This window comes from Diabrotica undecimpunctata, chromosome 1 (assembly GCF_040954645.1).
Source record: "Diabrotica undecimpunctata isolate CICGRU chromosome 1, icDiaUnde3, whole genome shotgun sequence".
NCBI classification, from domain to species: domain Eukaryota; kingdom Metazoa; phylum Arthropoda; class Insecta; order Coleoptera; family Chrysomelidae; genus Diabrotica; species Diabrotica undecimpunctata.
Window position 1 is genome coordinate 126,769,277 of NC_092803.1, and position 17,686 is coordinate 126,786,962.

At 35.0% G+C, this 17,686-nt stretch overlaps 2 protein-coding genes across 2 annotated transcripts in view; one reads left to right on the forward strand and one right to left on the reverse strand.

The window, feature by feature from the left end:
• Positions 1-17,686, reverse strand: part of LOC140440172 (uncharacterized) — a 57,636-nt gene that overhangs the window by 18,627 nt on the left and 21,323 nt on the right. The gene's annotated exons all lie outside the window — the stretch shown is intronic.
• LOC140440155 (uncharacterized) lies at positions 8,159-9,379 on the forward strand. Its single transcript, XM_072530473.1, has one exon. It carries the CDS (start codon positions 8,208-8,210, stop codon positions 9,231-9,233), a length of 1,026 nt encoding a protein of 341 aa, XP_072386574.1. The 5' UTR covers positions 8,159-8,207; the 3' UTR covers positions 9,234-9,379.

Genomic DNA, 17,686 nt, shown 5'->3' on the forward strand with positions numbered 1-17,686 from the left:
AAAACACCCTCCTATATCATGAGTTACCGGCCGGATCGCCAAGGACACAACGTCGGCACAGCATTTACCCGTTCTCTCATTTACGCACGATTCTCATCCTCCAATTTTCGCGCTGCGACTACTGAATACTTCACTCTCTCTCCCTACCTATTCATGTTCAATCTTTTTCTTCTTCTTATGGCGCCGTCTCCTTTCGAAGGTTGGCGATCCAAATGGCAATTGTAGTTTTGGAAACTGCTGCGCGAAAAATTTCTGTGGATGAGCAGTCAAACCATCTCCTCAGGTCTTTCCGCCACGAGTTCTGGTGTCTTCCTACGTTCAATCTTGTCATTTCTTATTCTCCCTTATCTTCCTACTTGCTTCTGGACACCCTGTCTTCGGTCGGGTCGCCTTTCTTTCTATTTGTTTCTCTTCAGCATTTTCTTTACATATGTCTGAACTGTTTTTCACTGATCCGACGACCAAAGCATCTCCTCCACTAGTTCCGTGACTGATTGCATCCTACCTCTAGATTTCTCTCAATCACGCCCTTCTCGTCTATCCATCTATCTCATAACAACAGAATGTGTGAAACAGTGTGCGATATTTCACAGTACAAGCATTTGTCACTTTCTGTCTTTCCGAATCTGTAAAGGTATGCGCTGAAACAACCATGTCCTGTCAGAGTCTGCGCCAGTAAGTAATCTAAACGCCGATGCCGACAGTCCATCCATCTTCGCAGATTAGGAATCAGGAACTTTGTCTCTTTCTTTTTTTAAAAGTTTCCTTGCTGTGTATTCAATTCTTCTCTCGTATACTCTTTTTTTTCATTTGCTTGTACCGTAATAATCGGTGATACTCCCAGTGCCTTGACAGACACTGTTTTATATGTAAATGACAGCTTTAATAGACTCTCTCTATCTACTCAGGTGAGATGCCTCATATACACCTTTGTTAAAACTGCCGTAGCCAGACAGTCGCCGCGTAAAGGACGATCGATTGCACAACAAAATAAAGTATCTTCCTTCTCTCAAATTTTGGGCCTCCGCTGTTGAGCTTGATCCCTTCAATGCAGCGTACTCATCTGCTACTCTGTGAGTCACCGCCTTCACGTGCTCCCCATCTTCCTTTTTGACTCAGAGTTACAGCTAAATATATTACGCATTTCCTCGGGACCATCCTCTTTCCTTTCGAATGTTATTCTGTCCATTTTCCCTGTGGCTCGCTCTTACCCGCAGCTAGATCTAGTCCATGTATTTTAATCCATTTCGCGACTTGGTTGCATATACGCTGCGCACCGAAGATAAGGTCCTCTCTGTCCCGCGCCATGAGCATAGCGAGGTCATCCGAAAATGGGTGATCTTCTCCGTATTGTCGGCTCACAACCCCGTCATTTGTTAGGTTCCACAGTGTGGATCCTAAGACCGACCACTGCGGCACTCCAGCCGTCACGTCAATCACCACTACTTTTTTATTACAATTTTCGTCTGTGGCAGATAGTCCGAGACCGAAATCAAACTCATTAAGTAAAACTTTCATTACCTCTTTTCATTGCAAGGCGTTGAAAGCAATCTCGACGTCAAACATGTATTCCGTTCACAAAAATGTATCAAATTCCTAAATTATTCAATTCGGAGTGAAAGGTATACGTTATAATATTAAGATACAGTCGAATCTCGATAACTTGAACTCGTCGGGATCAAGGAAATTTGTTCAACTTATCGAAAGTTCGAGTTAACAAGAGATCGAGTTATCAAGATTTTTATTTGAGTTATCAAGAGTAGCTAAAAATAAACACATTTTAAAATTTGCTACATATGTTTATTTAAAAATTTCTTTTAAAAATTATCATTTTAACATAAACACACGTTTAATAATTTATTTTTTAAAATAACTGAGAAATTAAAGATTTCGGCCTAACTACCTCACATCCTTCTAAAAACAATCTCAAAGTCTCTAGAGCCCTCCTGGCTTGTTGTGTAGTAGGCATAATAGGTAGTAGACAGCTGTCTTCAAGGTTTTCTTCACTTCTAAATCTTCCTACCTGTTAACACTGAGCACTGTTACTTTCGCCACTATTTCTTCATCTGTTAGTGCGATAAAAACTGGTACCTCGGAATCAACAGCAACGAATTCTTCGAACTGATGATTTGGGACGTCCCAATGCATTGTAAGAGCTTTCCACACAGCAAAGATATCCTCTGGTTGGTTTTATTCTTCTTTTGTAAATGGAATTGTTTCCAAATCCACAAGAAGCAAAACAATTACTCACAGTTATCGTAGACACATCATTCCTAGATTTGTTCACACACAAACTTTATAACCTACAGCATGTCGATCTGTTGCCATTTAACTTTTTTTTTATTATTCCTTAGTCAAGTGGCTGTAGATTTGACGTCGTATTGAATATGGAAGATGTTCATTCTTCAGTGCAGTAAATGAAGGAATATGTCTATGAGCTGCACAGTTACCGATGAATAGCAATGATTTTTTTTTCTTGACAAATTCTCCATCATAAGACAATAGCCACTCCTTAACAATTTCAATCGTCATGCAAGCTTTTGAATTGGCCGTATATTCCGTCAACAAAGACTTACTGTTGGTTGTTTTTGAATTCCAATATTTTATTTGGCATATAACTATAAAACAAACCTGTTTCATTTGCGTTGTAAATATCTTCTGAAGAAAAACTGGCCAATAAATCTGATAAGTTTTTTTTCAGTTCTTGCAAACTGCTTCATCTACACTCGCACTCTTGACTTCTCACTAATGCCAAATATCGTTGTTTAAAATTTGTCAGCCACCCACTGCTAGCCCTTGCTTTGCAAGAACCCATTTCAAGAAGCATTTTTGGAGATTCGGGAACCCAGCAGATTTCGATAAAAATTTGTTGACGGAGTTGCCTTGGGTCGAATATGCTAAAATTATATCCTTACTTTGGTGGACAGCGTGCTCTTTGCAATGTCCAACTCTTTTTCAGGTTGAGATTTTGTTCTATTCCCCTTTTCCACAGCGTTTATTAACTCAATTTTTTCTCTTATTGTTAATGACCGAAGTTTCTTAGTCTTTCGTAAACTCGACAAGTTTTCGGTAGGATTTAAATGAGAACTGAAGTATGTCTACGGAACTGAACATGACTGAACTTGACTTGTCAAGAAAATAAACAAACATGACCCTCAACCACGATAGTTACGATTAGGCAAGTTTGACTAGAAAAGTAAAGGAACATGTATCAGTTTCGAATTTCCGGTCGAGATATCAAGGTATGTGTTCGAGTTAGAAAGGTTAAATTCTTCACATTCGCACTAGAATAGGATTGAAACGGGACCAGAGTAAAAGTATGAGTTATTGAGAAGTCCACTGTAAAAAGGATATAAGATTAAGGGAAAGGATATGGGATAAAGAGAAGATATATGAAAGAAGAGAGTTATCAACGTTCGAGTTATCGATAGTCGACTGTATAAAGGATATAAGATACAAATAATTTTTATTCCTACTTATTCCCGCATGGGAACATACGTAGATAGATGAGACCTGTTTACTTTGGTATTTTGAGTGGGATAGTTTGTTTTTTATTATAATAACTATACCGTAGACTGAAAATAGCTCTTTTATACCAAGTAGGTATTAGTACCTAATACGTATATATTCCTTTATGGATAGTTGATTACATGTTTTCAGAAATTGATGTACCTAAGTTCTCTAGAAAATATGTAGAAATTCACTAGGATTCGAATATTTTAAGTAAGTTTCCTGATAACTTCACATATATTAATTTTCCATGAAAAAATAATGGAAGAGTAATTCATACTTTTGTTTAAATATTAAACCACGAAATCCTTTTGTTTTTTTAATACTCTAATACTCTAAGGTTTATTTGTAATAAAGATACCAATTGTAATAAAATTTACGGCAGAAATTGAAAATGTAAAACTGCATGTCATTTGCGAAAACGTTTTATCCTTTAAATATCCCCCATAAAAAGGTAATTTACAATCATTCAAATACGGTATTTTGTTATCTAAAAGTAAAGACCGATATTATCGGTAATAAATAATATCGGAGTCACGTTCAAGATTAAGGTCTTCGATCGGTTACGTTTGAAGATAAAAACAATTATTTGTAATAATTGCAGTATCTTTGTAGTTACGGATTGTCGAAATATTTTCGTAGTAAGATGATAATTTTGAGGAAAATCCTTTGAGCGCGGTAACGGTGACCTCATACCAATAGCAACGAAATATTTGAGTTTTTATAGTTCGTTGTTTTTTAAGCATTATTACTAAAGTAAACAATAATATCCAAGATCAAGATTCGTCCTGTTGTTTAGTTTTTGGCAGCTTACGGTTGTTGAACATTTTTACGTGAATAAAAGCCGAATATGCCGATTCCAGGTACTACAGTGGTTAAATGGTTACCATCGAAGAGAATTCTGATAGAATAGAAACTGATTTTTTACACAAATGGCCGAATGCTTTAGTTACCACGGTTAAGATAGGATATTACCTTGCCATCTTTAATTACATTACGAAGCATAGTGGTAAACTTAATATTATGATGTTTGCTATCTTAATCGAGCTAATCTCATTCTTCCAGAAGAACACGTTGCAAATCTTGAATTATTTTTGGAAATGTTTCTACTTCTAAGAGTAAATATGGATAATAGTAAAAAACTCCGTTCAAATAACTCCTTCCGAACGACGGACGGGATATTTTTAAAGAGGTAGTCATGTATAAATACAGTATAAATACAAAAAATATAGTATTATACTTGGGGCGAGTGAAGGTATGTACACTCATCGCTATATTCCGTATGTTCCTCTATATTCCACATATTTATGTTCCTTAATGTCCGAAAACCATAATAGTTATTTTACTCGGCAAAACCAGAGGTATATTCTCTTAGTGGAATAAAAATGTTTAAACTTCCACTACTACTGAATATTCCTTCGCCCGACTACTCTGCAGTTTTAGACCCCTTTGTGTACCAGGTATAACATTGCAGTCTCTTGATCAAGTGTTTTTCTTCACTCTGCTTCATCCCTCTCGTGGGTTTATGTCCACTTGGAAAGGTACTTTAGGCCTATATTTAAGTACCATATGGTCAGAAATCATCTTACATTCGATATCGCTAATTTTATTTATGATATTACTATGCCCTGATCTAACCGGTATGTTACTCAGGTTTTCTGATAGTCTATAATATCCCATCCCGACCTCCTCGTTACAATTATATGTAAATGAGGGTGTAATTCCGAGGCCAGCAAGTCTTTGCGCCTTGCTTAGTTTGAGGATGGCACTTTTGGCCACCATGCCACTGATGCATATGTAGTTGTTGGTTTTACCACCATGTTATAAATCCAATGTAACATGTCTGGTTTTAAACCGCACATTTTGCTATAAGTGCGTCTGGCTATCATTAATGTTGCTTTCTTGGTTATTCATTCTATCTGCTGATTCCAAGTAAGTCTCAAGTCTACTATTCCCCAAAGATACTTTACTTCACTCATTACTTAGATGTGTACCATTTAGGCATAGAGGATTCAATACCTATAAATTCTTTTTGTTGGTAAATTTCATGATTTTGGACTTCTGGGGACTTATGTATTATGTTCAACATTTGAAGTCCATTCTGTAACTACACTAAGCGCTTGTTGCATTCTATCTCTAACAGTACAATTAAATTTGTCGTGGGCTAAGATGATCAGTTCATCCGCATAGACCAAGGCATGTGCCTGTCGTTGCTGAATCTAGCTATCAGCCCATCCATAACCAGATTCTGCAAAAGAGGATATAAAATTCCTTCCTGTGGACAGCATGCAGCTACTTGTGCTGACATTGTATCCCCCAGTAACGTTGTGTATATCACACGGCTCCTCAGCATGCAGTCTATCCATCTGCATCTTGTTTCGCCTATTCCTTTTAGACGAATCACCCCTGTTATTGCTTCGTAGGAGGTATTTTCAAATGCTCCCTCTATATCGAGCAATGTACTCAACATCATTTCTTGATTTCCAGAAGGTACTCTACCCTGTATAAGAGATACCGCAGCGCCGTTTCTGTAGTGACCCCTGCTTGGTACTCATAGTCTCCCTGATGTAACGGACCAACAAATACACCATCTCTAATATCTTTAGTCTTTAGTACGAATCACATCCGATTTATTGGCCTCAGGGAATATGCTCTGTCGTTTATACAAACAATATACTAAATTTTAAACCAAAAACTGTATAAGATATAAGATTATGTGAAACTCATATGTAGAAAGTGTATTTGCTGATAAGGTTTTTAATAATAAGTATAAGTTATATGAATGCCTCACAGGCAGTTGTGAGATTTTCTAGTTTTGGTAGAGCGAGTAGAGGGTGGTTGTGTGTTGTTAATGATAAGCTACACCATAAGTTGAGGAAAGTGGATGGTCAAATAATTATAGATATAAAAATAGGTGATGAAAAAGTAAGCATTATTCCAATGTATCTTAGGCCTGGACAGTAATGGGAGGAGTGTTTTGAAAATGTCCAAAGGATTTTAGTAGAAAATTTAGATCAGAATGTTGAAAATAGTTTAGTTGTAGGTGATTCTAATGTACGGTTGGGGGGGGGGGGGAGCTTGATGAGGATGAGGTATACAGAAGGACAAGACTGAGTGAAACGAGAGTTTCTAAAGACAAGTTGATTAATCATCATGGGAAAAGGTAATTGGGGTATGTGACAACGGGTATTTTGAATGGCAGAAAAAAAGGCGATATTAAGAGGAGGTATATATTCTTGGAGCCGTTAGGCAGTTCTATATAATAGATTTTGCATGTGTATCAAGACCGATGTTAAATTTAGTAGATAATTATTTTATAGGTTGTGAATATTATTCTGATCATATGCATCTAATAGTGGAGTTGACCTTTGACGATGGCGGTCAGAGATCAACTAGTAAAGTTTTGCCACTGCTTCCTAAAATTACTTGGACCCAAACTGATTTGGAAAAAAAAAGGAAAGGACAGTTAAGATTTGATTTCACGTACAGGGCGCCTGCGCATCCGCTAATACGTATTTCGGCCTAATAGGCTTCATCAGAACGGCTTTTGATTTGGAAAAATATAAAGAAAGAATGTCTTGTTAAATTAATAGGGTGAATAAGTGGACTTATCAACCGAAGATGACTTTAAAGTTACTACAGCAATGTATAAAAAGTCAGCATACAAGGGAGAATGTAAGCTTTTTAAGCAACGGATGAATGTAAACAAGCCAATAATGGTTTGATGGTGAGTGCGCAAGAAAGAGAAAGCAAATAATGTCATATCTCAGAGTATCGAGAAAGACTAGCTCAACTTATCCAACGAACATATATAGGGACGTTAAACAGGAATACAAGCAGCTTTGAGACTAAAAAAAAAGAATTTTATAAAAATGCTGCATTGAGTTTAAGAAATACAAAAAATTCAAAAGAATTTTTGGAGGTTGTTGGGCTATATAAGTTTGGAAGTTCGGTCATTGGGAAGGTGTTAACTGCAACATTTTGCAAGCTATGTGAATACGGAGATAACGGCAGATCCTGTGTTGTATGCAGAACCGTTTATTCCCAATGAACATTTGGATCGGCAAATTAGTATGGAAGAACTTCAAATACCGTTGAATTGTTTAAAACCAAATAAAGCACCAGGAATTGATAGAATTGCTGCTGAGTTCTACAAGTTTCAATAAATTTATTTTAAACTTAAATTGTGGCTTTTGCCCGATAAAAATAGTAATTGTATTAAATTTTGTATTACATTTGTGTTTGGACATTTTATTAACAAAAAACTTACAATGAATTAATTTTTTTTGCAAAATGGTATAAAAACAAATTTTTTCCTTAATTTCATGTTTTTTCAAACTACTGTATACAGCCAACAACTGGGAATTTCCCTATTTAACATTATTAACACGGGTAATTGAATTCAGAACATCCCATCATCATACCATTGATAGTTCAACAACATATTTATCTCTAAAAAATTTCATATTTTTATTGACCTCTTAAACCGTAGGCTTAAAAAAATTATAGACAAATTTTAATATTATCTGGTACGTGATACCCGTCGTAAGATTATAAAATTACAAAACGAGAATTCACAAGCTGACGTCATCGCAGATACAGTATAAATTTGGAATCTACTCCATAAAAATCATATTATAGTAAAAGTCTTATTCAGAGCAGTATAGTCTCTCTAAGATACAAAAGAGTGTACAAAAATGGTTGTAGATAAAGAAACCAAATATTTCACAGTTGAAGAAATAGCCAAGCATAATGGTAAACAAGATTCCAGAGTATGGATTATTATCAAAGACAATGTATACGATGTAACTGATTATATGGAAGGGCATCCTGGTGGTGCCGATCTAATAATGGAATGGGCAGGTAAAAACGCAACAAAAGATTTTGATAACTTCGGTCATTCATCAGACGCCAAACGAGATCTGAAGAAACTAAAAATTGGTGAAGTTGCTGTAGAGGATCGTAAAAAGAAAGCCACTAAAGAACCAAAAGTAGAATCTAAAAAGGTAATTAGTACAAACGATACTAAACTATACAATGTCAGTGAAGTTTCAATGTACGATGGGATACAAGATACTAGGACCTGGATCATTATAAAGAATTGTGTATATGATGTAACTGAATATATGGAAGAACATCCTGGTAGTGCAGATGTAATAAGAGAGTATGCAGGAAAAGACGCAACAAAGGCTTTTGATAATATTGGACATTCCGGTGATGCCAAACAAATCCTTAAGAAACTAAAAATTGGTGAAATTCCGAAAGAAGACAAAAAGAAGAATTCCGACAAAATTACGCCAAATCACCAAGAAAACAAAGAAAATATAAAGAACAAAGAAGCAGACACCAAACTATATTCTTATGAAGAAATTTCAAGGCATAACGGAAAAGATGATCCCAGGGTATGGATAGTGATTAGGGATGTCGTATACGATGTCACTGACTATCTTGAAGAACATCCAGGGGGAGCGGAATTAATAACAGAATGGGCCGGTAAAGACGCCACAAAAGAGTTTGATAATTTTGGACATTCCTCCGACGCCAAAAATAAGCTAAAGAAGTTGAAGATTGGTGAAGTAGTAAACGAAGAAAGAAAGAAGAAAGTTAAGAAAGTTGAACTAAATAGGCAGATATCTATTCAAAAAATTAAAATTCTTGACTCTTCCGAGTTTGTTAGTAGAAAAAGTTGCATTTCAATATTAACTTGTGGCATATTTTTTTAATATGACTTTTTTGTAAAAAGTCAATTTTTAAACTGGTAATCTCAATATTTTATAATTTATTTGTGATATTTATGTCTAGATATAACTTTATATTAAGATTGTTTTATTATTTTGTACCAAAATAAAAATAGATGAACGTTTTAGTTTCTTGTGATTTCTTTAGTAAATGTAAAATAGCATTATACAAGTCTATACTGCATTTAAAAAAAAAAGAATTGAATAATATCTCTGGAATTAAGAAACATTGAGAATTGATAAAATACTTTGATTTATGGTATTACTTTTTAGGATTAAAAAAAAATAGTAAAAATACTGAACTCGTACGTGTAGAATTTGTTTATAATATTTATTTGAATTAAGGTAGTAAATACGACTTTAAAATTGCAATATTGTTTAAAAATTTCGTGATAATAATCTCATATTATGAAATGAAAATCATGTTCATCATCAATAATTTAGCCTATATTTGTCCACTCATGAACGTTGGCCTCCTGCAAAATCTTCCACCTGATACTATCTTAAGCTTCTGTATCTCATCATACAATTTGTGCTAATGTGCTGTATATTATCCATCTATCTGGTCGGAGGTCGTTCTCCCCTTCGATATGCCTTTTTTCTTGGTGGTCATCTCATGTCCTAGATATTTGTAAGCTATATCTTTGTCGATACCATGGCTTTCAATCTAAATTGTATCACTGACTACAAGATTGGTAAAAAATTTTGTCTTTAAGGTGTTTATTTTAAGACCAATTGTTTTGACGCTTAAGTTCTATCAGAGCCTCTCCAGCATTCTTGTAGCTTTATCAACTCTTAAATATTTATGTTCCGTAATGTGCCAAAACAATAATAGTTATTTTGGTCTGAAAAACCAGAGGTATATTCTCTTAATGGAATAAAAATATTTAAACTTCCACTACTACTGAATATTCCTTCGCCCGACTACTCTGCAGTTTTAGACCCCTTTGTGTACCAGTTATAACCCTACAGTCTTGGTCGAGCGTTTTTTATGCACTTTGATCCATCCCTCTCGTGGGTTGATCACCTCTTGCAAAGATACTTTGGGCCTGACCATATGGTCAGAAATCATCAATTATTCGATATCGCTAATTTTATTTATGACATTACTATGACCTGATCTAACCGAATGTTACTCAGGTTTTCTCGTAGTCTATAATATTCCATCCTGACCTCCCCGTTAAAATTATATGTAAAGAAGAATGTAAGTCGGAGATCAGCAAGTCTTTGCGCGTTGCTTAGTTTGAGGATGGTACTTTTGGCCACTATACCACTGATGCATATGTAATTATTTATTTTATCACCATGTTATAAATCCAATATAACATGACTAGATTTAAACGGCACATTTTGCTATGAGTGCATCTGGCTATCATTAACGTCGTTTTCTTGATTATTGGTTCTATCTGCTGATTCCAAGTAAGTCTCGAGTATATTATTCCTTTAAGATACTTTACTTCACTCACCAGATTAAATTGTGTACCGTTTAGGTATTGAGAATTCAATACCTGTAATAAATTAATTTTTCTGGTAAATTTTATGATTTTGGACTTCTGAGGACTTATGTATTATGTTCAACATTTGAAGTCCATTCTGTAACTACACTAAGCGCTTGTTGCATTCTATCTCTAACTGCGCAATTAAATTTGTCGTGGGCTAAGATGATCAGTTCATCCGCATAGTCCAGGGCATGTGCCTGTCGTTGCTGAGTCTAGCTATCAGCCCATCCATAACTGGATTATGCGAAAGAGGATATAAAACTCCTTCCTCCAGTATCCTATCCCACAATAACCGTTGTGTATATCACACGGCTTCTCAGCATGCAGTCTATCCATCTGCGGCTTTTTTTGTTTGTTCCTTTTAGACAAATCGCCCTTGTTATTACTTCGTAGGAGGTATTTTCGAATGCTCCCTCTATATCGAGTAATGCACTTTACATAATCTCTTGATTTTTCAGAACGTACTTTACCCGGTATACGGGATGGTGCAGCGCCGTTTCTGTAGTGACTCCTACTTTGTACTCATACTCTCCCTGATGTATGGATGTTTTTGACTTCCAACAAATACACCATCTCTAATATCCATATCGAGCAGTTTTATAAGTATAAGTTATATGCATGCCTCACAGGCAGCTGTAAGATTTTATAGTTTTGGTAGAGCGAGTGGAGATTGATTGTGTGTTATTAATGATAAGCCACACTATAAGTTGAGGGAAGTGGTTGGCCAAATAATTACAGACATAAAAATAGCTGATGAAAAAGTAAGCATTATTCCAATGTATCTGAGGCCTGGAGAGTACTGGGAGGAGTGTTTTGAAAACGTCAAAAGGGTTTTAGTAGAAAATTTAGATCAGCATGTTGAAAATAGTTTAGTTGTAGGTGATTCTAATGCACGGTTGGGGAGAGCTTGATGAGGATGAGGTATACAGAAGGACAAGACTGAGCGAAAGGAGAGTTTCGAAAGTTGATTATTCATCATGGGAAAAAGGTAAATGGGCTATGTGACGATTTTAATTTGGTTATTAGGCAGTTCTGTCATACATTTTGCATTTGCATAAAGACCGATGTTAAATTTAGTAGATATTTTTTTATAGGTTGTGAATATTATTCTGATCATATGCCTCTAATAGTGGAGTTCACCTTCGATAACAATGGCAGTAAGAGATTAACTAGTAAAGATTTGCCACTGCTTCCTTAAATTACTTGGAACTAAACAAATTAGGAAAAATATAAAGAAAGAATGTCTTGTGAAATTATTAGGGTGAATAAGTGGACTTATCAACCGGAGATAACTTTAGAGTTACTACAGCAATGTACAAAAAAGTCTGCACATAAGGGAAAATGTAAGCTTTTTAAGGCAACGGAGAAGTGTAAATAAAGCCAACAATGGTTTGATGGTGAGTACGCAAGAAAGAGAAAGCAAATAATGTCATATCTCAGAGTATCTAGAAAGACTAGCTCAACTCGACTCGACTTATGCAAAGAACATATATTTTATGGGGACGTTAAACAGAAATACAAGCACCTTTGTGACTTAAAACAGGAAGAATTTTATAAGAATGCTGCATTGAGTTTAAGAAATATAAAAAATTCAAAAGAATTTTGGGAGGTTGTTGGGCTGTATAAGTTTGGAAGTTTGGTCATTGGAGAAAGTGGTAACTTAAACAGTTTACTACATTTTGCAAGACATTTGAATACGAAGATAACGGCGAATCCTATGTTATATGCAGAACCGTTGATCCTCAATGAACATTTACATCGGCCGTTTAGTATAAAAGAACTTAAAATAGCGTTGGATTGTTTAAAACCAAATAAAGCACCAGGAGTTAATATAATTGCTGCTGAGTTCTACAAGTTTCAATAAATTTATTTTAATTTTAATTCTGTCTGATTATCTCGCCCTAAGCGAATCTCATGTCCTAGATATTTGTAAGCTATTACTTGGTCGATGGTATGGCTCTGAATTTTATCACTTACTACAAGGATGGTAATAAATTTGGTCTTTAAGGTGTTTATTTTAAGACCAATTGTTTTTGACGCTTAAGTTCTATCAGAGCCTTTCCAGCATTCTTGTAGCTTTATCAACTCTATTAGATATTAAAACAATGCCATCAGCAAATCTTAGGTGGTTCAGACTCTCTCCATTTTTATTAATTCCCATATTATCCCCTCGTTTCATTCGCTTGAACATAATATATTCGAGTACAGCTATAAACAATTGCGGGGAGATAGTATCACCCTGTCTAATTCCACGTTCCATTCGAAACTTTTTGGTATCTTCATGAATTCGGACATAAGCTGTACCAATTTCGTAGATACTCTTAATCAAGGTAATATATCGGTAGTCGATGCGGCAGTCGGCCAATGCTCAAAGCATTTTATGATGAACTATAGATCAAACGTCTTTTCATAGTCTACGAATACAAGAAAGATAGGCTTGATGTATTCTGTGCACTTTTCTATTAGCGTTTTAATAGCTTGTAGATGATGATTTGTTCCGTATCTGGAGCGGAACCCAGCCTGTTCGCAAGGTTGGTAACTATCTAGTTTGTTCACAAGCCGTTTTGTTATTATCTTCATGAATAGTTTGTATGTATGGGAGAACCAACTAATAGTTCTGTAGTTTTTTATGTCTGAAATGTCACATTTTTTGTACTTTATGGCTATTATTGCATTATACCATTGGGAGGGGTTTACGTCAACGATTCTCCTCCTTCTTTGATTTGTTCTATGACTATTCCAGGTGATTCCTCCAAGTGATTTATTGTTTTTCATTTCTGCTAGAGATCTTTTTATTTTCTGTGTTGTGATATCTGGGATATCTTCTGAGCCTACAGTTTGGACTTTTGGTATTTGACATTGATTAGGATCTCGCAATTCTTCTCGTTTATACAATTCTGAGTAAAAATCTTGAGTCATTTTTAAAATATCTTCCCTTATTATTTACAAGTTTGTAGATTTTTTCGATTCCTCAGTAATTTTTCGGCTCAGTCTCCGGGCCTGAGATATGCCCCTCGGAAGGGTCAAACATAGTCCTTTTTACCCAATATTTGAAGAGCTATATCTCTGAGCACAATAAACCGATTTTATCTTACGATACCACATTTTTTTGTTATAATGTCAGTTTTGTCAAGTTTTATTTTATATGCGAAGAAAAACAAAAAGAAAACATAAAATTTTATGATTTTCAATTAATTGTCAAAATTTAACCAGACAACGAAACAAAATTGAGGGAACAGGTATATTAAAGGATTTTTAAAAGTTTTTAAACGAGTATTGACAACTTTATTGAGTAGTTTTTCATGACAATCTTAAATTACATAAAAATTTAGTTGAAGATAATCCTATATGTGTAAAATCTTCTTCTTCTTCTTCTTACGATGCCTATCCGTTCCGGATGTTGGCGATCAACATGGCTATCCTAACTTTGCTTGCTGCTATTCTGAATAGTCCGGTTGTCGATATATTAAACCACTTTCTCAGGTTTTGAAGCCAAGATATTCTTCTTCTCCCTGGTCCTCTCTTTCCAAATACCTTGCCCTGAAGAATAAGTTGCAACAAGCCGTATCTCTGTTCATTCCTCATAACATGGCCAAGATATTCTAGTTTGCGCTCTTTGATGGTGTTAATAATCTCACATTCCTTGCCTATTCTACGTAGGACCTCAACATTAGTCACACGATCCACCCATGAAATTCTTAAAATACGTCTGTAACACCACATCTCGAATGCCTCGAGTTTTCTTAAAGAAGCTGCGGAAAGTGTCCAGGCCTCTACTCCGTATAATAACGTAGAAAATACATAGCATGTTATGAGAGAGATTTTGGTAGCAAGTGGTAAATCGTGACTTCTGAAAAGAGACTTCATCATTATGAACGCCGATCTCGCTTTTCCTATGCGTTGTTTTATTTCACTGGAGTGATCCCATCATTGGCTGTTAATGTTGGTACCAAGGTATGTGTAGCTGTCCACTTTGTCAATTGGATGTTGGTTAACCAAAAGCTGTGTATTTAATATTTCGCGCTTACTGATTACCATGTACTTTGTTTTCTTCGTATTAAGATCAAGTCCGTGTTCTCTACTTATATCTGATATACGCGACATTATTCTTTGCAAACCTTCCAGACTATCTGCAAAAACTACTGCATATCTAATGTTGTTTAGACGAATTCCGTTGACTAATACGCCTTCCACTAGTTCGCCTAGCGCTTGCTCGAAGATATATTCAGAGTATATATTAAATAACACCGGGGACAGAATGCATCCTTGCCTCACTTCTCTATCTATGGAGACTGCCTCTGTCTTAATATTGGCTGTTTGGTTGTAATATAAATTATAGATGATTCTTAAGTCCCTATCATCTAACCCCACTTCTTTCAAGATGTTTATAAGTTTATCATGCTTTACTTTATCAAATGCCTTTTTGTAGTCGATAAAACAAGTATACACATCACAGTTAACATCCCTGCATCTTTGCATAAGCACTTGGACAGCGAATAGAGCCTCTCGGGTGCCTAAGAAATCGCGGAATCCAAACTGCGTCCATGATATTTATTCTTCGCATTTTTTATATATTCTGCCGTGTATCACTTTCAAGAACGTTTTAAGTAAGTGGCTCATTAGGCTAATTGTTCTGTAGTCTTCGCATGTTTTGGCATTTACTTTTTTTGGTATGGTCACGAAGGTCGACTTTAACCAGCTTTGGGGTATTTTTCCAGTTACGTATATGTTGTTGAATACAGTTGTTATCCATTTTATTCCCTGTTCATTCATAAGTTTTAGAAATTCTGCACAAAACTCGTCAGGCCCTACCGCTTTACCATCTTTAGTTCTTTTAATAGCTGACGTGACTTCAATGGTAATCGAGAGTCCTGTTTGGCACTCAGTGTCTTCAATGGTATTCTGCCTTTCATCTGCAAAAGTTACTTCCACATAATTCTTCCAAGTATCTAGTTTTTCTTCCACTTTAACAGTGGTTTGCCTTGGTTATCTGCCAAACACCCAACTCTTCTAGGTTTGTATAAGCCTGCGGCTTCTTTAACTTTTTTGTGCATATTAAATGAATCGTGTTTATGATGCAATTGCTGTATTTCCTCACATTGTTTTCTTAGATGTGTATCCTTAGCTATTCTAATAATACCTTTTTTGATCTTTTTATCGATTCTTTTGTATAATGACATGTCTTGATCTTTGAACTTTCGCCTATCTTCCATCATATCTAGAATCTCATTTGTCATCCACGATTTCTTCTTTGTTTTTGGTAGTTTGAGAAATTTCTCTTGTATGTCTTTTGAAACTGTATGTAACTTTTCTTGCTCCTGGTCCATTACATCCAATTGAATAACGGTATTCAAATTGTTCTATATATACCGCTTTACACTATGTTCTGTGTGTTGATCTTTTAATAGCTTGATGTCGAATTTTGGATTGACACTATGTCTAACTTTCTTTAGCCTGAGCCTAATTTTGCCAATCAGTGGGTTATGGTCTGATTTGATATCAGCTCCTGGGTATGTCTTGACTGATGTTATTCTGTTCCGGAATCTTTTATTAATCAGAATGTAATCTATTTGATTTCTCACTATGCGGCCTGGAGTATCTTGTGGTGATTTCCATGTATATAATCTTCTATGTGTAAAATAATGTCTTATTATCAAATTTTTTGGCCCGGATCTTTAACTATTTTTTTTGTCAGTTGCTTTCATCAAGTCCTCGTAGACACATCGTCTCAGGACCAGCAACTTCACGTGGAGTCATACGTCGCCATGTTACCAAATCCACTGGTAACTATAACATCACAATATTTACCACCATATAATGTAAACTAAATTTTAAAAAACAACTTTTAACGGGTTATACCCACCTAGTGCACTGATGATAGAATATGGATTCCGAAAACGTTTTGTGATATAGCCCGATTGGGTTTTTAAATTATATACCTTTTATAAAGGGTTTTTAAAAAAATTTTTTTGTTATATATGGTATACAGCCAACTACAGGATCTTAGATTCCTCGTGGACTTTTACTATATATTTGAAGAGCTACATCTCTGAGCCCAGTAGACTATTCCTCACAAAGTCTCATTTTTGTTACTATGATATTAACTCTTTGACCAAGTAATTTATAAAACCGAGAAATATAAATTTTATTTGATAGGATCGAAGAACGAAAAGAAAACTTACAAACTTTATGAGTTTCAATTAATTGTCAAAATTTAACAAAATAAGGAGAAAAATTGTCAAAAACGGTAAATTAAGGGACTTTTAAATACATTTCAAACGAGCATTGGTAAATTAAAATCTATTTAGTAGATTCGCAGATACAGCTACATATTTAAAAATACATAGTCAGTTTTTCGAAAATCACATTTTTAATCATTTATAAACTGATAGTACTTTTTCCTGACAATTTCAAATTGCATAAAAACTTGGATGAAAATAGTTCTATACATATGTATATATATATATATATATATATATATATATATATATATATATATATATATAAAGTGCACTCGTAAGTGAATGAGATGTTTTCGGTCAATTTGGAGATAAAAAAGACAAGAGTTGTGCTACTTTATCTATCTGAAGACTAGAAGACGTTTCGCCCACTGTTTAATGAGCATCATCAGTTCATCCAAAAGAGTGTTATTAGCTATACTTTTAATATGAGAAACAATTAAGTAAATGATCTTAACTTTAAAAGATCTGTAGCGTTAAAATGGTATTAATGTGAAGAAACATCAAAAAGGCAAACATCAAAAATGAATCTAATAAATACATCAGCAAAAAAAACACAGAAACACAGAACGCCGGAAGATTCCCAATTTACGTAATTTTATATTAATTTTTTAATTGAACTTTTGACAACATTGATTGATTATAAAATCTATCAAAAAATGTAATGGTCAATTTTGAAATGTTATATTAACAACGGCAC

Bases quoted from the DNA above. Each gene is read 5' to 3' on its own strand.
- LOC140440155 (XM_072530473.1), top strand. From the start codon at position 8,208: ATGGTTGTAGATAAAGAAACCAAATATTTCACAGTTGAAGAAATAGCC.